The sequence below is a fragment of the Onychomys torridus genome, chromosome 2 (genome assembly GCF_903995425.1).
Source record: "Onychomys torridus chromosome 2, mOncTor1.1, whole genome shotgun sequence".
In the NCBI taxonomy this organism is placed as follows: domain Eukaryota; kingdom Metazoa; phylum Chordata; class Mammalia; order Rodentia; family Cricetidae; genus Onychomys; species Onychomys torridus.
In genome coordinates, this window is record NC_050444.1 from 77564336 (window position 1) to 77590913 (window position 26578).

The following is a 26578-nucleotide window of genomic DNA, read 5'->3' on the forward strand; positions in this document are numbered from 1 at the left end:
AAGACCATCATACTGCAGGGAACCCTGTCACTGGTAGGGGTCGCAGACCCCGGGGGGCTCAGAAGATGGGGCCACACAAACTCCTCTACTGTGGCTGTAAGATGGAGAAGAAGACTGCCATAAGGTCCCTCACACATCACACACCTTTAAAAATAAGCGTTATCTTATGTCTTATGGAAGAGGACAGGCCTTCTGGAAAGAAGCAAACAGCCAATAGGCTACTATGGCAGGAAGTGAGACTCATTCTGGGCACCATATTGGTGACCCACCAAAACAGCCATGACCAAGAAGCACCAACAAAGTCTTTGGGATGCAAGCCCAAGACGCTGGTACCCTTGTTTTCCCCAGTGACAGCTCCAAGAGTGGCCTCTTCCTCAGCACACACCTCCTCCCTGTGTGAGGAGATGGGGAATTTTGGTTTTTTGTTTCTACCATGAAGAAAGTCTGCTCCTCTGCCAGAATCTGAACTTCCTCTGGAAGCAAGGAGGAGTAGAGAGCAGTGCTGGAGATAACAAAAGCGCACAGCCTGCCCGGGCACAAAGCACGCTGCCAAGGCTTCAAAACTATAATCATAAACTCCGCGGCGCTGCTATAAATACGGAGCAAACCAGTAAGTGACTCATCTGCTGGGACGATGTTCCTTCCTGTGCGGCTGGGGCTGGGGTGGGTGGGGTGCGGGTGATGGGACCGAGCTCGCTTTTCTTTCTCTTTCTTCTCTTTTTTGAATGAGGACAGAACATCACACTTAATTCTGCTTCAAAAGAGCCCTCCTCGCTGTCTGTGAGCTCGCTCCTCTGATTTCTTTGACAGAACGCTTCTTTTAGACTCCTAACACAAATCTGCTGTAGAAAACATGTCAAACGCTTCTTAAACATTTTGTAAATACAATGTTATTGGTAGAGTTTCTTTTTAATTTAAGTTCAGACCAGCTGTACCTCTTGCTGGGGAATAAAGTCACAGAGCCCGGAGGCCAAGGAGGACTCAGACTGGTTCTAATAGCCACCTTCTATACCCCTGCTTTGCATTTCTAGATCTGCTCATAGTTCACAAAGCCACAGGTTCACGCCGCGATGCTCACACCCCTCTGCAGCTCCCAGGACAGTGCAGCTGGCTGCAAACCGCAGAGACAGACAGTGATCACTTCAACAAAAGAATCCTGAGGTTCGGGTCACAAGGAAATAATGACCACAGGGACCATGTCAGTAAAGGTGTTACAAATGTAGATCATCTGAAGACCATGTTTGGGTCTCTGTTCAGGGACAGAGAAACAAGCCCCTCTCCCCGACACACCCCCGGTAGAAGTGGGGAGATCTGCAATTCACCTGTGAATGCCTAATGCACATGCAGGATGTACTTAATGCCTGAAGCTTTTGCAGCTTCTGTGGTAAACATTTACTTCTTGACCAAAGTGCCTGCTGTTCCAATAGGGGAGACATTACCCTTCTTGGTTTTGGCAATTATGTGGCACTTAATGGTTCAAATACTCAGTGGCTAAGATTGGCTTCCGAATGCCTTACCCTTTCCTATCACGATTTAACTTAAAGATATTATTTATGACCTCTGTCCTATCTGCTTCACAATATGAGCTAGCTTCTCCCAAGCACACAGACATGAGAGAACTGTATATTAAAGGTGAGGATTGCAGAAGAGGCTGTACCAGACACCTGGGCGAGGGGAAGCAAACACTAGCAGGGAAACAAAAGGCCCAAAGCCGCCTTTCAGAACAGACATGCTTTGTCCTGGCCTTCATCCATGAGGGAGGAAAGTCACTTTAGGAAGAGTGGATGTGACTGTGTATGTGGCACATGACTGTCATCCCAGCATTTAGGAGGTTAAGACAGGAGGATCAGGAGTTCAGGATCATCTTCAGCCACACAGCAAGTCAGAGGCGAGCCTGGACTCCATGAAGCCCTGAGGCAAGTGAATACTGCACAGGACAGTGGAAGACCAGATGTTCAGCGGCCCCATACGGCGGCAAGCCACCGTGGAAGGCCACTCAAAGGGCTGCTGCAAAGAACAAGAAAAGAAGGCACAGAGGCTTGAGAAGAAGCGTCCCTGATGGACACTTCACAATCAAAAGGCGACTTGAAACATTTTTTATTTCTTTTTTTTGGTTTTTTGAGACAGGGTTTCTCTGTGCAGTTTTGGTGCCTGTCCTGGATCCTCCTCTGTAGACCAGGCTGGCCTTGAACTCACAGAGATCCACCTGGCTCTGCCTCCCGAGTGCTGGGATTAAAGGCATGCGCCACCACCACCGGGCTAAAAATGTTTTAATTAATATGTGTGCGCATGTACACGTGGAGGTCTGGGACAAGTAGTGGAAGTTGGGTCTCTCCTTCCACCACGTGGGCATCAGACTCAGGTCAACAAGCTTGCCAATAAGTGCCTTTACCTGCTGAGCCATTTTGGTAGCCTGGTTTTGTCTCGTTTCTCTCTTTACACTATTAATCTAAAGTGGAAAGGAAACAAAACTGAGGGCATACTGTCGTGCTACGAAGGTTCCCAGATGTCAGGACGGCACTGACGATGAAGGTCACAGGGTGAGCGCCAATGATGCAGAGGAATCAGGGCAGACACAGCCCTGGACTCTGTACTTGTGCAATAGAGAAATGTCTTAAACAAGGCATCGCTACAGGTTTGACAGGTCCTTGGAGAGCAGTACCTGTTCTCTGAGCTCCGGGCACACAGGTTGTCTCCTGCTCAGGCAGGCATTTGGATTTATGTTCCCATCTCAGGAGAGCGCCTTTGGGAGCTTGCTGCACACACCTGCTCCTGCCTCTTCTCCACTGGTACCCAGGCCTGAGCAAACTCCTCAGCAGCCCAAAGCAGATACAAAGATAGAAAATATGTGACTCTTACTCTCGGTGTGGGCTGTGGTTCTGGGAAACTTCGGAATCACTGTCTTTGGGGGACAGGGATCCCTTGTAGGTATAGAAGACATCTTCGGTTTCCGTGATGTAGGTCATCTCATTGGCAAGGTTGTCCACAGAAGAATGGCGGGGCTTTCGGATTTCATGCCGGAGCCGAGGACTTCGCCTACAGAGGGGAGACGTGCAGTGTAAAGGGCTGAGAGCAATGCCCACACAGAGGTTTGGCAGCTGTGTGACCTTCTGACCTGGCCTCTCCATGGATGATGCCCTGACTGGTGCTTAAAAAGTCAGATCCAGAGCTGGGTGTGGTGGTACACACCCATAACTCCAGCACTCGTGAGGATCAAATGTTAAGGAGTAGTCAGGGGGAATTAATGAGAACTTGTCTCAAAAATAACAAAAATAAATATGAGCCAGTGAGGTCATTCTTACTCCAGCAGAATCCAGCCAGGGTGACACAGGTCTCTTGACACGTTTGGGTAAGTAGTGTGGCCCCTAGAACCATAGTCTCAGCTTAGAAATAGGCAGAAATAAACCTTCTGGTCAGTGAGTATTGGTTAAGGGTGAGCTACTCTTCTAGAAGGCTTAAGCCATCTTGAAGTTTTCTCACCAATGCAACAATGCACATTGACAGGTTTAGAAGGCAACGTGTATTACTTCTCACTGAATTTCCCTTGATCGAAGAAGGAAAGCTGACTTTAAAAATGGTGTGTATGTGTGGTGTATGTGTATTTGTGTATGTGTGCATGTGTGTCCATGCATGTGCAGGCAGAGTCAGAGGTTGGTGTTGATTGAGTGTCTTCTTCTGTCACTTTTACCTTATTTTTTAAGACAGGGTCTCTCACTGAACTTGGAGCTCATTAACCCAGCTAGGCTAGCTGGCCAGCTCTGGGATCCTCCCATCTCCTGCCTCACAGCCCTGGGATTACAGGCATCTATGTCCGTAATGTGAGTGCTAGCTTTTTAATGTGAGTGCTAGCATCAGAACTCAGTCCTCCTGTTTGTCTAGCAAGTACTTTACACACAGCCATCTCTGCAGACCAGAGACACCTGGGTTTTTTGTTTGTTTCTTTGTTTGTTTTTTTAATGCTCTCCTTATCCAACACCCGTAATGTGATGGGCATCAGAACACTGCCCTGCTTTCCATTACCAGCAGTGGTCAGCTGACTTTAGGTAAGTGTCATCACCTCTGGCCTCAGCTGTACTTAGAGCTCCTGAGAATGAGCCAAATGAGACAGTGTTCATGGAACATTTGGGACTGCCCCTGGGCCAGGCCGGGTGTCACATGACAGTTAGTACACTTTTCTCCTGCAGTGTTCCCAGCTCCCCTTTGTCAGCTCTTTCTCTCTGGGACTCTCAGGGACTTGCAATCCCCTCCCTGCTCCTTCACAATCACTAATGTGTGTCCATTGTGGAAACAAGAGGGCTCTTGTAACTTCTGGGAGAGGATCTTTAATTAGCAACAAGAGGTCCAAGCCAGTGATGTAGTAGCATGCAACCTTGCTATTCTCCTGGATCTCACCTGGGGCTCTCTCTGGCTCCTTGACAAATTTTCACATAAATTAAGCTGGTGCTTCACAGCACACTTGTTATCATCATCATCACCACTGCCCAGGACACATGGCCCGCTGTGCTGTGGAGGGTTCTTTCCTAGCAGGCCTCTCTCCCCATATCCCTTAAGTCCATAGATCCGGATCCTTGATCCGTCCAGGTCCACCTGTCTTGTAATCCACACTGCTAATCTTATGGAGCCAGGGTAAAATCTTTCCCTGCTTCACATCTCCTGTTGCTGATGCTTGGCCTTTTAGGAGACATTCACAAAAATGGTTGATAACTTTATAGACTATTAAAATAACTACTAGAAGATTCTATTTGACCCTTTTCTGAAATAAGCTTAAGAAGAAGCATTCATACATTATTCCATTTAAGGTAAACTTAGAACCCGGAGGGTTTCTTTTCTCTTTTCATCCTTTATCCTTTTAACTTCTTTACCATGAACTTCTAAAGCTTAAAGTGTTTAAGATGCTACCATATGCTATGATTCTAAGGCAGACATTACAGCAGGCCTCAGGTTCCAAATATTATTTTTTATTTATTTTGCAAGGTTGAAAAATGAAACCAGGGTCTGCCCATGCTGTATAAGTACTTTATCACTGAGCTATGCTCTCGGGCCCCTCCCCAATTTTTTTTTTTTATTATTATTGTTGTTGTTGTTGTTTTTCAAGACAGGGTTTCTCTGTATAGCTCTGTCTGTCCTAGAACTCGCTCTGTAAATCAGGCTGATCTCGAACTCAGAGATCCACCTGCCTCTGCTTCTGGAGTACCTTTAGGTGCACATTACCACCATCCAGCAATTTACTAATTTTTTACAGAAGCACTTTAGGAGTGTAGTTAGAAAGGAGGGATAATGTCTGATATTCTAGCACAGCAAGGGAACTGTGGTGCATAATAATCAATTAATCAATTGAATATTTCCAAACAGCTAGTAGAAAGGATCTATCTATCTATCTATCTATCTATCTATCTATCTATCCATCCATCTATCCATCCATCCATCCATCCATCCATCCATCCATCCATCCATCCACTCATCCATCTATCTATCCATCTATCTATGTGATATTGGGCCCATGTAGCCCAAGCTGGCCTTGAACTCTTGATTCTCTTGCCTCAGGCTCCTGAATGCTAAGCTTACAAATATTTACCACCATGTCCAGCTACTAGAAGGGATTAAAAAAAAAAATCTATTAAAAAACTTTAGGTTTAAAAAACTTTAAAAAATGTTATTTGTCTGATGAATATGACAGTTGACTTGAATACTACAGATGTATTGGAATATCACAGTGCATCCCATGAATAGGTGAATTTATTATTATTATTTTAAGTCCACCTTAGCATTATCCAGTATGAAAAAGATGTGCCTTGACATCAGGAGACTGGCTCCTTCTACAACATGTGGAATGCACATGGAAGTCTGACTGTAGGCCATCCTTGTTGAGGCGTTTAAAGCTGACTCTGTTTAAAAGAGAGCAGGTATCTGCTGCTGCTGCACAGCATAGCAGAGGACATACCAGTTGGGGGTGATGGGTGGGGACCGAGAAGGCAGGCTCTTGGTTTCTAGTCGTTCCACTGATAAGGATCTTCTCATGGCTGGGTTCCACACCATCCCTCCAATCACCTTTTTGCAATATTGGTTATTTACAGACCTGAAAAAGCAGATGCAGGGTCACTTTCCACACTGACATATCCAACAAGAAAGCAAGTGCAGCATCTGTGAAATACAGTCTCCCCGGAATCTTCTCTGAAGGTGACACCAGCCCTGGGTATGTGTACACACGTGTGTGGGTGTGGCGTGGTGTGTGGTGGAGGTCAGTAAATAACTTGCAGGAGTCAGTTTTGTCTTTCCACCATGTGGGGCTGGGCATCGAACTCAGGTCGTCAGGCTTGGCAGCAAGTGCCTTTACCCGTTGAACCATAACGCTGGCCTCAGACTTCCTTTCTTGTTCTGGCTTTTCTTTAGGTGGTGGAAATGCTTCTGTGAGTCAAGCTGCTTCTGGATGATCACCAAAGCTACCAGGTTAGAAGCTACCAGACCAGCACAGACCAGCACAGACCAGCACAGCTCCAATCACTTCAGTGATCTACCTCGCTGGCCTCCCACTGGCGTGAACAAAGGCACCATCATCCTTCCAGATGCTCCCCGTCCCCCTGGCCAGCAGATGCGGCGACCATAAATCACTGGGGAATCTTTGACAGTGAAGCTGCAGATGTATTTAGAACAGTTTCAGGTCATAGTCTCTGTCTCATATGAAAGATATTTCTGAATTTTACTTACAGCTAGAAAACTGAACTCCTGAGGAAGAGATTGCCTCAGTAAATTGTTTGAAGTCTGGTTAGCAGTAACAGTGCTGGCATTTCCAATTTTATACCATGCTCTAATGCCTTAAATAGCCCGTAGATTTCTTTATGGCCTAAAACCAACTGACAGACAAAAACAACAGCACAAAGAAATACAACAAAATCCAGGTAATCCACAGGGAATGCCACTGTCGCTCTAATCAAAGTGCTAACTGCAGTATCACTAGGAGACCCCTTCCCCTGAGGTCATCTATTAGAAGTCACAGGACCACTGATTAAAGATGTAAAATTAAAATAAGGCCATCAGGCAGCATGACTCCAAGATTTAATGTGGCAGATCCCAAAAGCCGTGTCATAGCTTATTAATAGAAACTTGAAACTGTTCCATTGTCTCTGGAAAACAATGATCAAATTCTTCTTTCATGGAACCTATCACAGGGCCCAACACACAGATATACAGATGGACCCTAGGGCTGGGCTGGACCTTGGTTTCCTCATCTGGGAAGTGAACGGAAGTGATAAGGGCTGGTGAGACTGCTCAGCGGGTAATGACTTCAGTTCCATCCCTGAGACCCACAGGACAGAAGAGAACTGGCTCCCAGAAGTTGTCCTTGGACCTCCACATGGGTAACCATGGCCCGCATATGTTTCCCCCCACCCCCACCCCTACACATAAATAAGTAAATGTAAAAACAAAACACAATTTAAGAGTCAAAATTAACAGTATACTGAAAGATGGTACCAATAAGAAACTGATGACTTGGACCCCAAACTGCCTTCCACGCTTCAAGTGACCCTCTGTAGAGGGTCAAGATGGCTGCTAGCACCTGATTGCCACAAGATCCCTGCCTATCAGAGCATGTATAATGGAGCACAGGAGACACTGGTAAGCCCTTCCTGAAGTCCTAACCCACACATTTGGAGATACAACAGACTACTGCTGCTGTCCTTATGTCACAGAAGATGACGAGAACCCAGCACCCAGGACTGGCTGCAGACGGAGAAGTTTGCAGAAGGAAACAGGCAGCAGACTAAAACTCAGGTGAGGGATGGAGGATTTGGACTCTGTCACCCAGTGTTGGAATGTACCCCTTCAGTCCCTCATGGGCCACCTCTAACCTGCCTGGAGAATTAGTTCTAGCCAATATATTTTTCTTTTTTTCCAAGACAAGATTTCTCTGCTGTAGCCCTGGCTGTCCTGGAACTTGCTCTATAGACCAGGCTAGCCTTGAACTCAGAGATCCACCTGCCTCTGCATCCTGAGTGCTGGGATTAAAAAGGCCTGGGCCACCACTGCCTGGTGAGGTCTAGCCAATTCTTATTTGGAAGAAAACTGCTTCCTTTAATGACCACATAAACAGTAATATAACATCTGGGTGGGGCCACACAAACAATACATTGACAACAAGGAGGTCCCCTGCAAACTCCACGCCAACTCATCACTTCTGTAGTGAGATCACTACTTACACGGCCATGCTGCAGCAAGGAAGCCGTGTACAGTAGCATTCACTGGTGTATCTATGCTTTATGCTTTAGCTCAATTATATTTTTATGCTGAAGAGGTCATCAAAAAAAAAAAAACCCTATTTTGTTTCGGTAACCTGACTTTTGACTGTGCCAATCTGACCTGCTGCAGCACCTGAGTCTGATTCCACTGCTCTGAGCACATTCCCAGACTCTCAGAGACATCGGGCCGCTAATCTGCCATTGCTGCTGCTGCTGCTGCTGCTGCTGCACAGGCTAGGTTCCTGAGGCTCACGGTGAGGGATGCCAGGCCTGGAGTGTTCAGCATTACTTCCACCAGGGAAATCCCCAGGATGGAGTGACCTAGTGAGTGCCTAACAAAGAGGCCCAGCCCCACCAGCTGCAGCTATCTGGGCTGTCAATGCTGGCACTGGGACACAGTAGCAGGTGAGCTCTTTGTAGATAGTGGGGCTATTGCTGGTGGCTGAGCTCACCACGCTAGGGTATATCTCTCATCTAAGGCCTCTGTCTGGCTAGAGGGACCACCATGCAGGAAGAGGATTTGGTTTCTATGTGCCGTCCTAAGTACAGGGCAGCTCCACAGGTGCCTCAACAACATTATTCTTATGGCCTACTCTGTAGGAGAATATTGAATGCATACAAATACTAGACAGAACTGTAAGAGCTAAACGCTCTAAAACTATGTTTGCTCTTGGTTCATGAGACATAATACCTCCCCTATCAGAGGCAATTTGCCACTTACTAACTCATTGTGTTACCTAAAGATTAACATGTAATAGGAAAGCCACTGGAACATTCTTATCAAATTTCACATCATTTAGAAAAAGCCACATTCATGACAATCAATCACAATTTGGAAAGACCAGCAAATGACTTAGAAATTCTAACCACGTGATAAACAATTCCTGCTGCCTCTTACACAAAGCTGTCTTAGAATAAACAAAAGCATAAGCCCCGCAGTTACTTTAAAGACCCAATATATACTATTTTTAAAAATTATAATGTACATGACATACATAATGTAAATTTATTTTACTGTTCTTATCATTAAATATTTTGAATATCATTTCTGTAGGTAGCATTTATCTCAGGTTCATTACAAGAATTAAATATAATTATCTTCCTCTTATAAAGACTAGGTAATTGTCAATTATAAGTATTATTTTGTAGCTATTGTTGGTAATATATTCCCAAGTCACCAGACTCTGGACACCCCTGTTCATTTTTATGGGGTGCCTATGAACTAATGTGGTGTAGGAGGGGCTGGCTTAGAGGCTTCAGGCTGGGAAAAGCATAATATGCTGGTGCCAGAATGACACCTAGTGCCCTTCATTGGACAGGGTGTGGTGGCAGCTGCAATTCCAATTCCAGCTGTCTGGGAACTCAGATGACAACAGGCTTGAGGGGCAAAGACTAATGCTGGGAATATGAGATGTACCTGAGTAGGTATATGAAGGGCACAGCTTCCCCTGGAGACACTCAGCCGCCATTCGGGGATCTAAAATCTGGGGTCCAGCCTCAGAGTTGCCGTTCTGCCCAAGGATGTCCATGACCCAGGGGCAACCAGCACATATTAATATCTCGGGTTAGCATGGATGGTCTCCTTAAAGTATACTCACTTTTTGGGGTTCCTGGAGCCTAGAGTCCAGTACTGAGACAGGACATTCTTTTCCTGAGGTAGTAACTTCTTTGCCTGAAAGAATGAATGATGCTCGACACAGGATTTCCACAAGTTTTTGCAAGATCGGTAATTGAGCATGTTGAAGGCCACGATATGTTCCCTGGATTCAGCCTGGGGGGAAGAACAGCAGGGACTTCACGTAAAGGTACAGGATGATTAAAATCTGTCAAGCTTGCAACCCACACAGAATCACCAGGGAAGGTGTGACAAAGGGAGAAAGCAGGCATCCAGACCCCTCAAACAAGTCCCAGGAATACTTTGGAGCAGGATTGTCTCTGTGAGTGTGAAAATAAAAATGACCTGAATCCATGTCTCCTCACCATGTGGGGTCCTTCACACACACTCTTGTCTCAAACCTGCTTATAGGTCAAGAGGGAGCTTACTTGGAGCTACCATCTGATAAACTTGGGAACTCAGCCTCGGGCACATCTCTTTTCTGAAGAAATACTCTTCCAACAAGCAGACAATAGGGACATTAGAACCCTGGGAATTCTCCATTTCTCATTCCGGTGCTCATATATAATAAGCAGTTTCACCCCTGGCTTGGCTTTGCCTTCAGTCTACCTGCACTTAGGTTTTCCGAGTTTATATGCATTTTGGTGCTACCCTGACCCATCTTGCCCTAGGAGTGGGGTGGGAGTCGGGGGACAGTCAGGCAACCGAGGAACTTGGTACTCTGAGCTCCAGTGATCCCGTTTCTAAGGGCCCATTCACTGTGTGGGGTCAGTCTAAGGGCACATCATCTTTGAAAAGTTGGGAAATGGACACAGTGACAGCCAGAGACAGCTATGCAGCATAACAAGACAGGGTGTGGTGTGGAAAGGGCAGGCGCCTCAGTTCAAATTCCAGCTCCTTCACTCGGAGGCTGCGGGAGCCCTGGCTTTCTTACGGAGTGTACTTCTGCCATGGCTAAGCAAACAAACAGAGTTGTCTAGCATCCTGCTGACTCCTCTTGTAAGACACAGTCATAAGCTATCACCCGCGGAACATAGGGAAGGAAGGAATCGGCCGTGTGGGCTCTGCTGGGTGCTCAGGCTGGGTCCTTTTGTCTAATTCAAACAGCTCCCTGAGAAGTGGGCACTACTTGAACTCCTAGAAAGAAGGTAATACGGGCTAGAGGCGGTGCCGGGGAGAAACCAGGATCTAGACCTAGAGGACTCTAAAGCAAGTGTTCCTTCTCCAACCAGAGGCCGACTGACTCATGGAGAGGACCACAGGGTCTGAAGACCTGATGGCTACAGTCTTTCCTTCCTAGGACACAGAAAGCCACCCCTGAGGGTCTAGAGGAAGCCTCGACAACACAGTAAACACAGCAAGCATGGGCAGAACTCACCCAGCAAGAGCAGACAGAACCCCACACAGCAAGTGTGGGCAGAACTCACCTGTTTTTGCCGCTGGTGTATGAAGAACTTTTTCCTTTTGAAAGAAATTTTGAGTATGTTCACCCTGTAAAAAGCAAAGCAAAACAAAACCACACATAACACAAAAAATAAAGCAAAATGCAAACCAAGCAAAGACATCGGGGCTCAACCGGGCTCTAGCTGACCCTCTTCGGCATGGGTGCTCTATTTCATGACCGATGACCACAGGCTGCTGGGAGTGTGCCTCGGCCAAACTCAAGGAGCGGATCGAGCTAGATCTCCGTGGGGCCTCTGGATTGTGAGGCAGCTTTTAAATAACCAGGAGCATGGGCCACGCATACTCTTTGCTGCGAGTCTCTTTGTGATTCTGCAGCCCTGCAGGAGCTGGTGCCTATGTAGGGGACGACAGCTGAGGGCAGTGTGGAACAGAGGGAGGGCAGACCTGGGTTGTCCCCCAGCGCTGTTACTTAACAGCCACGTGTGACAGAATCTCATTCCAGTGTGCATAATACAGAATGAAAGCTACCAGTCACGGGGCATATTTTCATATACTAGACCACTGCTACGGGCTTTGTAAACACTGCCTCCATTGGGGCTTGCAACGGTCCTGAACAGTATTTATCCAGAAGAGGAAATTGAGGTGCAGTAATGTCATTGCTGGGAGCCATGCTCTGATTGGGGCTCAGCCTCCAGAGTCTATATGGTCTTGGACCCTGTGATAGCTGCTGAGTGGTGGCCCATCATAGCCTTTCTTACCATGTTCCTATGACAATTTAGATGTAGGAAGCATGCCAAGTTTTTATAGGATTCTTAATGCACCACAGGCTCTCAGTGTTGGTACTTTTCATTAAAACTGTTGAATGAGATCAGCGTGTGTGTGTGTGTGTGTGTGTGTGTGTGTGTGTGTGTGTGTGTGTGTGTATAGAGGAGAGAGGTCTACCTTGGGTATCCTTCCTCAGGTGCTGTCCACATTATTCTTTGAGACAGGGTCTCTCATTTGACCCAGAACTCACCAAGTACATGAGACTAGGCTGGCTGTTCAGCGACCTCAGAGATTACTCTCTCCTGTGTTGGGATTACAAATGTGTACTACCATGCTCAGTATAAGTTCACCTCTTAAATAGACTGTATTCACCATGACAAGCTACTATAAGCTACTGTTGAGGTCCATAAAGGTTTCCTAGTGAGATCTGAGCTTGCTTTACACAGCAAGGCTGCATAAGGGGATGGATTGACCACACGTATGTTTGGAAGGGTCTGCACTTGACTGTGTTAGGGGAAGGTCTTTTGCCCCACCCCTTGGCATTCCTATGAAAAGCCCTTTAGAAGAGTTAGAAGGGGCTGGTGGATAACGATCCAGGCCCTCCCGAGGCTATCCTGTATTTCTATCTGTCTCTCTCCCCTCTATATTTCTATCTAAATATTTCTCACTTCTCCCTGCTCAAGAGTACTCTGGGGGAAAAAGCAGGGGTGGGTCCCCAACAAGCCATACAACATTTGGGGGAAGAAAGGAACTCTATTATTCGCTAGGATCATATCAAGACCTTGATAAGAACATTCTAGAACAGACAGGTTGAGTAAGAAAGTGAAAATTAATTCATGTGGCATTTCCCCCAGTGGATCAGCAACGTATGCACACGTGCACACACACACAGACACAGACACACACACACACACACCACACTTGCATTATATATTAAAAACCAACAGCTAGTTGAAGTAATCTGCCAGCAGATACACTTATTGGACACGTGAATTTTGGGAGTGACCGCAGGCTAGTCACGTAAGGGCCAGAAGACTCTAAGGTCCAGTTCTTCTGAGGCATCCATCATGGAGCATGTTACACCCTGAGGTGGGCAGGTCTCCCCCATATAGTTTGCATTGAAGGACATACACAGAGATTCCTATTTCACAGGGGTCTGGAGAACAGATCCTGCATCGACAAACTGGATGTGAGTTTCAAGTGCACCAGTATGAGCATTGTGAGCCGGACAGCTCTTCCTTGTTCTATAGCTTTCTCTGCTGAGAAACTGGGGCTAAGAACGGCTTATTCAAGGTTTAAGTGAGATAAATAAAATACATAGTGACAGGACTTGGATACAGCTAACACTCAATAATATGGCAGCTGCTATCACAATTAATGCCCCTTTAGTTTTATTTATAGGTTTTTTTACCCCATCATACATAATGCTGTGATGAACATCTTTGAGACTCAGTTTGTGAAGTTCTGTGAGGTCAAACTGAGGAATAGGTGTAAACCTCAATGTCAAATCCAGCGTACCACAACTCTGCCATCCAAGTCTCCTTTCCCCTTTCTGGAAGTTTCTGTGTGGCCACTTTTCTATGCATGCTGTACTTTCCTATCTCCCACAGCCTGCAGCACTTGCTCTCCCCCAACCTGCCCCACCTCTGCCCTGCACACGCTCCTGCTGTTGTTTATAAAAATTCGTTACTCGGGAGAGATAATGTTTCCCTGAAGAAAGCTCCCTTGCCCGGTACAGTAAACTCAAACTCATCTTGAAAAATCAATTCCACACTCCCCTTCCCCAGCTCTGCTCTGGTTTTCTCTGGTTTCAACTGCCTGGAGTCCACCACAATTTGAAAATAACTGCCTTGACTTATTCAAGAGAGAGAGGCCACATCCACATAATTTTCATTACAGTATTCTATTCTATGGTAACTGTTTGATTTTATTATGTAATCTCTCAGTGGACTTAATTCATAGATTAAACTTTGCTACAGATATGTATGCAGAGGGGCAACCCCCCCCCAATATATCAGGCTTGAATTATCTGCAGGCTCATGGTTACCAGAATCTAGGACTGAATCCACACACATACAAGGTAGAAGGATTGTTCAACTCCAGGACCTGCCTTGTGTCATTTATCCACCAATTACCCCAACCACAAGATGACTGGCAGAGGGAAGTTAATAAAAACCAAAGTTTACGTTCCCAAGTGCTAAATCCAGATCAAATTCAGAGTTCAGAGCTTAAAGCTTGGTGGGAGAGCTCCAGCCCTTCTTCAGACATGAAAGTTTAAAATTAGAGCTAGCTTTACTTTTGCTGGGCATATTTTTAAAGCATGATTCAGACAATTCAAAGTGTTTGCACTCACCAAGGGTAGAAACTTGTGCAAATGTATTTTCGGTACACTGCAATGCCCGCAGAAGCGATTCCGATCATTAGATCTAAATTGTGCAGATCCTGGTGGGGGAAAGAAGAGTCCAGGTTCACAGTGTGTTACAGCCACACTCATCCTTGCTAACTTGAAAGCACCCACGCTTTTATAAATAGCAGGATGTATCCGCTCGAGAGGGGAAATGCCACCAAACACAGGAAAAAGCCCCACTTAGCAGCTACTTAAGAGCCAAGTACTTGGCACCCTACTCTTCTAACGTGAACACACATGTATGCATGTGCACGCACACACACACACACACACACACACACACACACACACACACACACACACACAGCATGTCACGATATCTGGTTTAGGAAGTTACCAGGTAAGATTATGCACTCCACAGAATCAAATATAAAACCACTCTTGAATTTTCAACCATCAGTCTTTGGGAGCCACACGAGACTCAAACAGACCCCTCTTCTCTGTACAAATCTCAACTTCAATTACTGAAAAGGCTTTGGCTATTATGAAATAATAAAGAAAAATTACACATGTAGACATGACTCTAAATCTAATTAGGAAATAAATATTGCTTACGAATCCAATGTAACTATGTTGGCTAAGGGCGTGTGTGTTTGACACAGCCATACATCATACAGAAACAGAAGGAAAATACAGAGAATTAAAGCTGTTTTAAATCCACTTGAGTGTAAGCAAGTAACATTCAAAAGGACAAGAGATCCTTCCTTGAGTCACACATATTTATTTCTGTTTCCAATCAGATACCGTTACTATAAACATGGGGCAGAGCCAGCTACAAGTAAGTGTGAACCTTTGGCCTGCCACTTGCAGCCTATGTTGTTTGGAGTTCAGGAGAACCTCCATTTTTCTGTTAGCATTATAAAAATTATGGGATCCATCTCAAAGGTTTCTATCAGGCTGAAAGTAGAGAAAATAAGAACCGGCAACAGGACTGTGCATTTGACGCTCTAGATTGAGAATTGGCACACGGCCGGTGTAACGAATGCTCATTTTCTGCTGGGGTGGGGCCGTCATTTATGAGAAACAGAGGTGGGTACAGAAACTGGTCTGGGGGAGTCCTGAGTGTTCACACTAGGCACCAGGCTAAAACCACGCGTGTAAGCAAAGCCAGAATGGTGTGGTGAGGAACAAGGCTGCCATAAGCATGACACCTACCACAGTACAGGAAGAGGGACGCACCAGCAAATGAATGGCTTGGTGGACCAAGGCTGAATCTCCTCAGGCATTCTACTGTCCTTCAGAGTGCTGCTTTACCCCAGCTAACTACAGTTAACTCCAGTTAGCTATTTTTTAAATTCCCGCACCAGCCCTGCATCCCAGCTTCCTTTACAGAAGGATGTGACCAGTTCTGGCCACCAAGTTCCGAGCACAAGTGGAGCAGAAGCACCGAAAAGCTGCATGCCAACCCCCGCCCCTCCATCCTCAGCTTCTTACAAGGAAGACAGCAAAGCTGCAGGGAAGCCCAGACCGGGAAGTTACTGGGTGGTGGGAGCTGCCTGGAGAGAAGTGTGGGCCCAATGACAGTGGCACACTACTGGAAACTACTCTGGGTGGTACCAAATTACTCAGATATGGAGTGCCCACTTAGTACCGCCTGGTGTAAGCACCTCCAGCCCCTGGAGGGACTGAGGTTGGATCTCAGCTGGTCTCATGCTTTCTTCTCTCTGTCTCTGTCTCTCCCCTCTTTCTCATTAGATTTATTTGCTTCATTTTATGAGCAAGTGTTTTTTCTGCATGCATGTATGTGCACCCTGTTTGTGCCTGGGACCCCTCAGAGGTCAGAAGAGGGCACTGGACCTCCCGGAACTGGAGTTATGGATGGTTGTGAGCCACCATGTGGGTGCCGGAAATCAAACCCTGGTCCTCTACAAGAGCAACAAGAACTTTTAACCATCAAGTGGATTTTTTTTCCCTTTTGAGATAGGCTCTTCATATGTATACCAGGCTGGCCTAGAACTCACTGTGTAGCCCAGGCTGGCCTCAAAGTTACATTCCGCTTGCTGCAACCTCACAAGTATTGGTACGGACACACCCATCAGCCTGAAGGGTTCATTCCACCGATAGGCGAGGGTAGAGAAGATGAAGATTGAATCTGGCAGTAGACAGGCATACCTATGCTGCCACTGAATACGGTTCTCCGAAACATTCTATCAAGTTGCAAAAGGGAATAAAACTTACCAGCTACATCCCAAAGCTGTTACTGTATAAAAGCCAATATATTTCCCCCATTTATGAACCATGTCAGAACTTGTCTAGTGGAGAACTCACGGGTCAAAAGTGAGACAGAGAAGTTCAAGTGTTTCTGAAACACAGTGTGTGGATCTTTAAACAGGCAGAAGCAGCTTGTATCATTTACTCAGCCTGCACAGGCTTCAGCACTCTCCTCTGTAAATGGAGATGCTAAGAACACATATTTGGCAAGGTTTCTGCAGAAATGAGACCCAAAGGTCTCCTATGAAAGTACCTGGAACAAAGACTAGCCTGCACCTGGTGCTTACTTAACACTGTGTGTATGTGCGTGCTTGCGTGTGCGTGTGTGTACAGGTGCACATGTGTGTGCACATGTGTATTCATGAATATGGGAGCCAGAAGTCAACCCTGAGTGTCATTCCTTGGGAGCTATAGACCTCGGCTGTGGAGACAGGCCTGGAGCTCATCGGGAAGTTAATCTAGCTAGCCATTGTGGCCCAGGCGTCCTCCTGTCTCTGCCTCTCCAGCGCTGGGATTCCAAGCCTGGCTTTTTACATTGGTCCTTGCACTTTTGCAACAAGAACTTTATGAAGTGAGCTTTCTCCAATCCCAGTAACTGTTTCATTGTGGGCATGATGTAGGCCATGACAGGCAGAAGTGTTAGTGCGTCAGTGCTAAAATGTTGGCATGATTGGTCAGTGTGGTTGTTTGAATTAGAATGGGCCTCCTATGTTTTGGGGGGAGTTTTTTGTTTTTTTGTTTTTTTGTTTGTTTGTTTTTTTGTTTTTTTTGAGACAAAGTCTCTCTATGTAACCCTGGCTGTCCTGGAACTCACAATTTAGACCAGGTTGTCCTCGAACTCACAGAGATCCTCCTGCCTCTGTATCTCCAGTGCTGGGATTAAAGGCATGCATCACCATGCCCAACCCAGGTTTATATATTTAAATGCCTGGTGTTGAATTGCTTTGGAAGGATTAGGAGGCAGGGTTGAATGTTTCAAAGGACTTGTGTGATTCCTGGTTACCGCTCACACTCTCTGCCTCATGCTTGCCATCAGGATGTAGCTCTCAGCTACTACTCTAGAGCCTGCTGCCTGCTGCCATGCTCCCCACTGGACTCAAACTCTCTGGAACCATGAGCGCCAATAAACATGTTCTAAGTTGCTTTGGTCAGCGTCTCTTCACAGCAAGAAAAAAAAAGAGACTGAGACATCCAGTGCTGAGGCCATGTCCTAACTACTACTACTGTGCTGAGTGACCTCTGTAATACCAGAGAATCAGTCTCTCATTTATAAAGTGGGAAAAGTGATAACCCCCAAGGTGATGTAATTATTGGAAGAAATTGTCTACCTGAACACAGAATTTGCTCAGTCGATGACATACATTAGTCGATTTTATTAAACTAATCCCAATAGATACTATTTACCAATCTCAGAATCATGCCACTGTAATTTCTTCTATAAAACTATTAAGCTTGAATAGGACTGGAGAGATGGTTCTGTGGTGTTATATAATAAACTTGCCTGAGGATCAGAGGACAGAGCCAGCCACTAGATTAGACTGGCTGTTCTGCTTTTCTAATCTTTCAGCTTTCACTCTGGGTTTTTTATGATAAGATCTTCTAAGATTAATGTTACATGGTTCTGTCAGCAAAGTGCCTGCTGTGCTAGCATGAGGACCTGAGTTCTAATCCCTAGCACCCAGGCATGGTTGTACATGATTGTAATCCCAGTACTGAGAAGCAGAGACAGGTGTGGATCCCTGGAGCTCACTGGGCAGCCAGGCAGCCAGGTAGTGAATACCAGGTTCAATGATACATGCTGTTTTAAAAGATGAAGGTGGAGAGGGACTAAGAAGGCCCTGGATATCAACCCCTGGCCTCCACAGGCATGCACACATTTTGCATCCAACTATACCTATATACATATACATATGCACATGCACAAACATGCACACACACATACATTACATAATCATACACAGACATACACACACACTGTATTTGAGTAACCAGCTCTGAGTTTTAAGATGTAGTGGAAACCTTGGGTCATTAAATTGCCACTTAAAAATGGATTTATAAAACCATGTGAATGTAGAAGGGGGGCCATTTGTGGGGAAGAAGTGGGTCAGGAGGAGGAGAGACAAGGGAGGGTGATGATGGGTCAAGTATGAACAAAATGCAATAATATGTATGCATGGGAATATCATTAACACCCTTCCCCACTTTTTGAGATGGAGGCTGGCCTCAGTCTCACTATGTGTTGAGGATGACCTTGAACTTCTGATCCTCAACCTCTTCCTCCTGAGTGCTGGCATCACGGGTGTACACCAGCATGCCAGGTTTATATGGTGCTGGGAATTGAACCCAGGATGTCACAGACACTGAGAAGCAAGCTACCAGCCAAGAGACATCCTCAGCCCCTAAACCCATCCTTTTGCATGCTAACTAAAAAATTTTAGAATAAAGAAAAATGGATTTTGCCCATTTAGCCATAATATAGAATAATCTTCGAAAGCTTTTAAGTTTCCTGTGCCCCTGATCCTTCAGAAGCATGAAAAAAGCAATTGATTGAATGACCTATAAAACTCAGATAAACCAATAAATACTCAATAAGCTTTCCAAAGTCTCTCTCTCTTTTTTTTTTTTAAATTTTTTTAGATTTGTTTTATTTCTTATTTCGTGTGCATGAATGTTTTGCCTGCATGTATGTCTGTGCACCACATGCGTGCATGGTTCCCAAGGAGGTTGGTTATGAGCCTCCACATGGGTTCCGGGAATCCAATCCGGGTCCTCTGCAAGACCAAGCACTTTTAACCACGAAGCCAACTCTCCAGCCCCCAGCCACCTTTTCAAAGGTCTTATTTGTTGCAATGGGAGAGAAACAATTCCCCACGGAAGCTTGTGAAGCTGCATCATTAAAAACCAACAATAGTTTCCGGGCTGAAAGATACATACTCTGCCCCCGTGAAGCTCTACTCCGTAGAAGTCAAGGGTCCGAGCTATGTTGATGTAGCAGGACTCCGCTTCTGACTGCTTTAGCCCACTGCAGAGGAGAAGAGGAATTGCAAAATTCACTCAGGAGGTGGAGGACATGATCTTGTGCTCTTAAAAATGTAAAGTACCTGGAAAATCTTGTAGTAGTCTTCGGTAATAGTTGTTAAAGGTTACTAAATGCCTTGGGCTAGTCCCCCTAAGCACTCTAACTTAACTCTACTGAAGCAGGTTTTTCTTCTTGTCCATGGAACCGGACCTCCTCTGGACCTCTCGGTTTTCACTAAGAAACACTTCCCACTTAATGGGCTCTCAGAGAGGTCTTCAGACAGTGAAAACTATCTGTCGCCTTACAGAATGCCTGCCTTCACCATGGCAAGGTGCTCAATTAATAGGTAATCTTTCATCTTTTTGCCTGTCTGTTCTCTCAACAGTGGCCTCATGCTTCAAACGCCAGTGGCCCTCTGCTATTTTAGGACGCTGACTTCTGTCCCAGGAGCAATTCCGGGAGAGAGAGCTGGCAGTGCCCTCTAAGAAGGTACGCTGGTAGCTTGCCCTTTGTTTTTATGGCCTTCCCAAGAAATGAGATGTCTCTGGAGAGCCGACCTGGGTCAGCGTGGTCCTCATTTAATGGGAACAGGGCAGCTGCCACAGCAACTTGGAGTCACGTGAGAAGTGGGAAGAGGAGACTGGAAGTGGGAAGTATTTGTCAGACGCAAAACTTGTCCCTAGGCAACTCCCTGTGTGGAGGAAAAGTGGTCTGAATCCAGGACCACCCACCCAGGCAGCTCTCCAGTCCAACTGTCTGTCTACTGAACAACACCTGAGGGAATGGCCTGATTTGTTAAACAAGGTAAATGGCTACAAGGTACATGTGGTTCAATCAGCTTCTGGGCAAATCAATCAGATTGAAAATGGGCATTTCCTTGAGGCATTAGCCAATGTCTACGACATCTTGAAGAAGGAATGTGCCAGCTATCACCCTCAATTCTTAGTGCATTTTTATGCTTCACAAAATGCAAGTGATGCTAAATATATATTTGCCACCATCCCTGCTTAAAGGTCCAAAAAAAAAAAAAAAAAAAAACCCACAGGAAGCCAAGGGGGCATAAAGTGATAAGAGTATCTGTAAGTACCCAGCCTGAGTCCCAACACCCCCCAACAGACCCCATCCCCGCACCTGTGCTGTTCATGGAGCGACTCCACCTTGCTTAAAAAGTCATCATTCTGATCTGGTATGAACTGGCTGTCGGCAAGATAGCCTGGATGATGTATGGAAGAATTAAAGTCTCCAAAATGAGCTATTAAGATACAATGTGGGAAAATCATTATTAGCCTTGCCTCTTTGTTATGGTCTGCATCAACAAGCATTGATAACATCGCAAGAAATTCCTTGCATGGGAACAGTTCTGATAAGCTCTGGGCTGCATGAACCAGTGCCTCATTAGTTTCCAATTCCATGCTTTCTAATCTGAACCTCTGCTTAGGGCTAAGTTCCATGTAAGTGCAAAGGTGAGGGGCAAAGGCGGTTAAGCTCACAACAGTGTGCTTAAAAAGATACCTCCAGGATGCTCTTACAGGGCACCCAGTGAGAAAGCCTTAATGTAGTGTCATTGGAGTTCACATTAAAGAAACTGAGACTCACGGAAAAGGGATCCAGCCCTGATACAGGCTATTTTGAGCAGAGTCAAGACCTAGGTGACAGCGGTCTGTGTTAGCACCCTAATTCCCCTGCCTGTCTGTCCAGAGAGCTTCTGAGTCTTCTCTTGAAGCCTTGAAAGGTCAACAAGTGATGTAAGTGCTTTTTCCAAGCCCAAAGGCAGAAAGTGTTCCAATTTCCTATTGGATTCATTATTAGCTCATGGAAAGCCTTTGGAATCATTGATCTGTTCATCTGTCCTCTTAACCAGTTGTCTCAACCTAACTTCCATTCGATAGGAAGAAGCCTCTTGCTTGAGCAAAGTCACTGACAGACATTTGGATCTCAACACAAGACCAGGGAGCTTCCTGAGCAGCGCTCTGGGATAACCACTAGGGGTAATTAACAGCTACATCATACACATTCGCAAAAGCCTGGGGGGAATGGAGTGGGGGCTGCAAAGGGTATGAATGACATCATCTCCCTGGAGGGCTTGAGCAAATGTCCCACACAGCACAAAAAACATCCTATTAAACAGATATGAAAACAGAACAAAAGGCAGGATTTGCATCCCTAGACTACCACCATAGGGGCTTGTCTTATCTATTTGCTCAACACATGCCCTAAACTTGAGATCCCAAGGCACCCAGGTTTTAAATGATCAATCTGGCTCAACAGGCAAGTCCTCCACCTGCTGTTCTTCCAACTCTAACTTGATCTTCAGGCCTCTTCTTGGGGCTCATTCCTCTGACACTTTCCTAGACTCCCTTCCCCTCCCCAAGCAGGGTAAGGGCTCACACTCTGTGCTCTTCCTCAGGGCCAGCATCCCCAGCAGGATGTGGAGCCCTTAGGGAGAGCAGAAAGCTTCCTTCATCCTGAGGCTGGTCCAGAGCCAGCTCAAGGCAGAGGCTCAGAAAACATTATGGAGAAACTACATACTTCCCAAACCTTTTCTTGTGCCTCATAAGCTCTTGACTACCCAGCAGCAATCTTCAGCCACTGTGCTGAAAGTATTGTATTTCTTGAATACTGTACTTTCTAATCTAATAAGAAAATGTGCTTTGGTTAGTAGATCACAGACAAGACTTAAGTTAGTATACCTTCTGAGCCGCTAATTTTAAATCTAAGAATCAGTTCTATAAGAAATGTATGAATGCTGGAGAGAGAGATGGCTCAGAGGTTAAGAGCATTGCCTGCTCTCCCAGAGGTCCTGAGTTCAATTCCCAGCAACCACATGGTGGTTCACAACCATCTGTAATGAGATCTGGTGCCCTCTTCTGGCCTGCAGGCAGAACGATGTATACATAATAAATAAATAAATAAATAAATAAATAAATAAATAAATAAATAAGTAAGTAAGTAAGTAAGTAAATAAATAAATAAATAAATCTTTGAGGCTGGAGAGATGGCTCAATGGTTAAGAGCACTGGCTGCTTTTTCAGAGGACCCGGGTTTAATTCCCAGCACCCATATGGCAGCTCACAACTGTCTGTAACTCTAGTTCCAGGGAATCCAATATCCTCACACAGACATACAGCAAAACACCAAAGCACATAATATAAATAAATAAATAAATCATTAAAAAAAATTTTTGTGTAAAAAAAAAAATGTATGCATGCCAGGTGGTAGTGCCCTTAATCCCAGCACTAGGGAGGCAGAGGCAGTCAGGCCTCTGAGTTCAAGGCCAGCCTGGTCTACAAAATGAGTTCCAGGATAGCCAGGGCTACACAGTGAAACCCTGTGTCGAAAAACAAAAACAAAAACAAACAGAAAGAAATGTATGCAGAGTGTGCAAATCTGTATATATTTATTTATCAAGGCTATAGGACTACAAAGAGCTTAAACTTCAAACTGCCCATCTGACAACCCATGATTTTTTTAGTAGGACAGTAAATGACAGTAATGGGAAGTTTCCTACCTCAGCCAGCTTATACCTTTTAGGCTCTAATGACTTTTTTTAAAAAATATTTATTTAATGCAAAGCATTTTTTTTTAAGACAAGGTATATTTAAGAAGGTCAGGTCATGCAGATAAAAGTCAAGACTCAGGCAATATGGCTTCCTTCCATCCCTGTTTTCACTGACTCAGCCAGTGTTAGTTCAACTATAAGGAATTTCCGAGTACAGGCCACCTTGAAGCTGCCATACTGCCACGTTGGCACCAGTACCAGTCACCTCCATTCACAGGTGGGAAGCCGGAGGAAGGTCAGCTAATGAAGAGGGTGAGGTTAAACTGAGCACAATTCTCTCCTTCCTCAAGTTCTTGCCCCTCAGCCCCGATGCTCTAGCGGGGAACATTGACCTTGTCTTCAATGTGAGAAAGTCCCTGTCTCTGATCAGCCCAAAAGAAATGGGAACCACAAATCTAGAGATTGATGAGACCATGCTGGCTCTGGCCATGTGTTAATGGACACTGCCCTCGGCGCACGACATGGTCGGCACCATCTTAATCAGCAGGCGTCACTATCGTCCAGAGCCTCACAAGATGGTGCCTATTAACGTTCCCTCCTAGAAGGAGTGAGAAGAGGGCCATTAGACCCTCACTTGAGATTCCAGCCACTCATTCTCTCCTGCATACTACCCCAGCTACCTGCAACCCTGCCCCAGCCCTTCCTGGTCTCAAAAGGTGTTGAAGTACACAGTAGGTGGATGTTAATTGTCGGGGCAGCTTCGTTCTTGCAGCTTTGGGGCGGTCATCATCCACGTTGGGCGGAACTTTGGTGAAGTAGCACTTTTTAAGCCAGCCACGCTCCTCTAAGTAGAAACCTGGTGGTCACTATGTCAGGCTTGGAGGGAATCGCTTCTCTGGTCTGTTATTGGTGCCCCATCTGTTGGGTCACGTCTTCCCAGGAAGTCACACACTGGTGTGCCATGCCCCATGTGGATGCCACAAGCTGGTCTGTCCCAGAGGTAATGCAGGAAGAGAGCAACCTCTCTTGAGTATCCCATCCTGATTAGAGGAAGCAGGTGAGATGGAGCTGTTGCTGGGTGCCTTTCCAGCGTGGAGGCTAGCTGTATGCTCAACATCATGGGGTCAATCCCAATATCCTTTCTCCCTGTCTCTGGTTTCATGCAGTAGGCAGGTAAGGTGCAGGTTCGCCAGCCTTGTTCTTCACCTCTGGTTTCTGTCCTTGTTGCTAAGGGAGGAAGCGCACCTGGGGGCCTCCTCAGCAGCCCGTTTATTTATTTTTTTATTTTATTTTTATTTATTTATTTTTTGCCATTACGTTTCTGAGGCCACAGTAAGACGGGTAATTTAGTCTGCACCTGCTCTGTGATCTGATCATCTTGCTTTCTTAGCCACCTGCCATGTAGGCTGAGACTTCTGGAAAGGCAGAGGGACAGTAACTTCAGTCTTATGCTGCCACACAACTCAGTACAGGGGACGCGGTGTTCTGTGCTGGCACCGCACAGCTCACGCCCGGCAAAGTGGTATTTCACCTTTCATGGGATCTGACATCGAGAATGATTAAGTTTTGCTGACAGAATGAAAAAATTTCTCCTGTTGTTTAAACCAGTCTTGGTGGAAAACTCTTAATATGGACTTTCTATTCACAGTGGTACCCGTAATTATGTGTGGCTTGTTCAATTGGAAAAGTATGGAAATTGCAAAAACCAAGATGGGATTTCAAAGATTTAATTAAAAAGAGAAAAAAAGAAAAAGAACCACACACACACAAAAAATAGCTTATTCTTTTATGCTGATTATATATTAAAATACTATTAAAATGGGCTAAATAAAACATTCAAATTATTTTCTTCATATATCTATTTTTAAGGAGGGCCTCATGCAGTCCAGGCTGGCCTTGAACTCACCATGGAGGCAAGGATGACTCTGAACTTGTGATCTTCTTGCTTCTGAATGGTCACAGACCAGTACATAATCCATTAGCTACACTGAAGCTCTGAATATAAATTCATAAGATCTCAGTATCATTTTAGACGGGCATCAGGCAAACAGCAGGGGTGCCTTCCAGCAAATTCCTTAACCTAGCCGGGTCTCGGTTTCCATGTTCAGAGGAGGCAAGGGATATAAATATTGTTCCACAAGGGTTTGTATGGAGACCAGATCCAAATACCTGGGCAGAGGCTCTGGAAAAAGCTGGGTGTAGCTGTCTGCTGTTTCACAGCTCCTGGGGGAAATGTCACACACTCCTTCCCCAGCACCACGGTCCATCTGCTATCCCCAAGGAAGAGGAGAGTGTAGCTCAGGTTAAATGTTTTACTATCAGGACAACAAGAGGTGCTCCACCCAGGAATCCTGGGGAAGAGACTCCCTCATAGAGAGCAGCTGGGGGCTTTCTCAAAACGCTAGCTGGAACAACCTGGCCACTACCTGGTCAGTCTCCCTCTGGACTTACATTGCACTGCGTAGGAAGCTAGAACCACCGCTGAGTTGAGAGGGCACGTTAACCTGTGTCAGGAGAAATAAGGACGAGTTAAGTCAGAAGAACCATGGACACGCATGAATCACAGACAGCCCGTGGCTTTCTTTTCTCTATTAACTGTTAATGAGCAACGTGAATCTTAAAGGCAATTACAATACAAATCAATCTCAAATAGCACATTAAAGAGGTTTTTTTTTTTTTTTTGAAGATAAAAAACCATAACTTTTGGTTTAAAATTATAACCATCATGAAGACCAGGAAGTTGATGGTCTGAGGTTGGATGGTATGTTCATATCGCAAGAGGGAAAGTGAGAAAATGGAAGCTGAGATGTGAGCAGCCTTCCAGTCTTTCTAATAAAGACCTGAGACTTGCTGGGCTCTGACTACCTCCTTTAGGACTCTTGGGTATCTCCTTCCTGGCATGATGATACCTTCTAAAACGGAAAAAAATAAAAGGGGGGAGAAGAGGTATTCTATATTTTAACATTTGCAATTCTGAAATTAAATTACTTAATTCACTAACTACTGACTATTCCTGAACCCACTGACCTTGCTGAGGTTTACAGGATCCAACCATCTGCCTGTCTCTATCTCCAGCAACCCACTAGAAATCCGGCTAACCTGACTGTCCTCCCAAATGCCTGTTCTTGGTGACACTACCTGTTTTTCTTCTTTCTCTTTCTCCATTCAAATCTGACTTTGTGGTCTGCTCAAGAGCTCTGCTGGCAGGCCTGGAGCAAGGGCCACTGCTGAGTGGAAGAATGGGCTGGGAAAAGCTAGGGGCAGCAACTGGGGATGGGAGGCATCCTTACCAGCAACACTAGGAGACAATGAGATTTTAAAAGCATCTTCCAGCCCTGTGGCAAGTTGGGAGAACATGTAGTTTCCATGGCAGCCTATGAAGTTCCCACGTGGGAGTCACCTCACTTTGTCTCATCTGGTTGCC

General features: G+C 45.6%; 1 protein-coding gene across 1 annotated transcript in view; it reads right to left on the reverse strand.

The window, feature by feature from the left end:
• Ptpn3 (protein tyrosine phosphatase non-receptor type 3) overlaps window positions 1-26578 on the reverse strand; it is a 122683-nt gene that overhangs the window by 40297 nt on the left and 55808 nt on the right. The window contains exons 7-14 of the mRNA XM_036178776.1: window positions 25606-25658; window positions 20787-20907; window positions 19571-19658; window positions 14372-14460; window positions 11277-11340; window positions 9833-10005; window positions 5942-6076; window positions 2860-3036 (exon numbers count right to left, since the gene is read on the reverse strand). Coding sequence (XP_036034669.1) covers window positions 2860-3036; window positions 5942-6076; window positions 9833-10005; window positions 11277-11340; window positions 14372-14460; window positions 19571-19658; window positions 20787-20907; window positions 25606-25658 — 900 coding nt within the window. The remainder of the gene's footprint in view (window positions 1-2859; window positions 3037-5941; window positions 6077-9832; window positions 10006-11276; window positions 11341-14371; window positions 14461-19570; window positions 19659-20786; window positions 20908-25605; window positions 25659-26578) is intronic.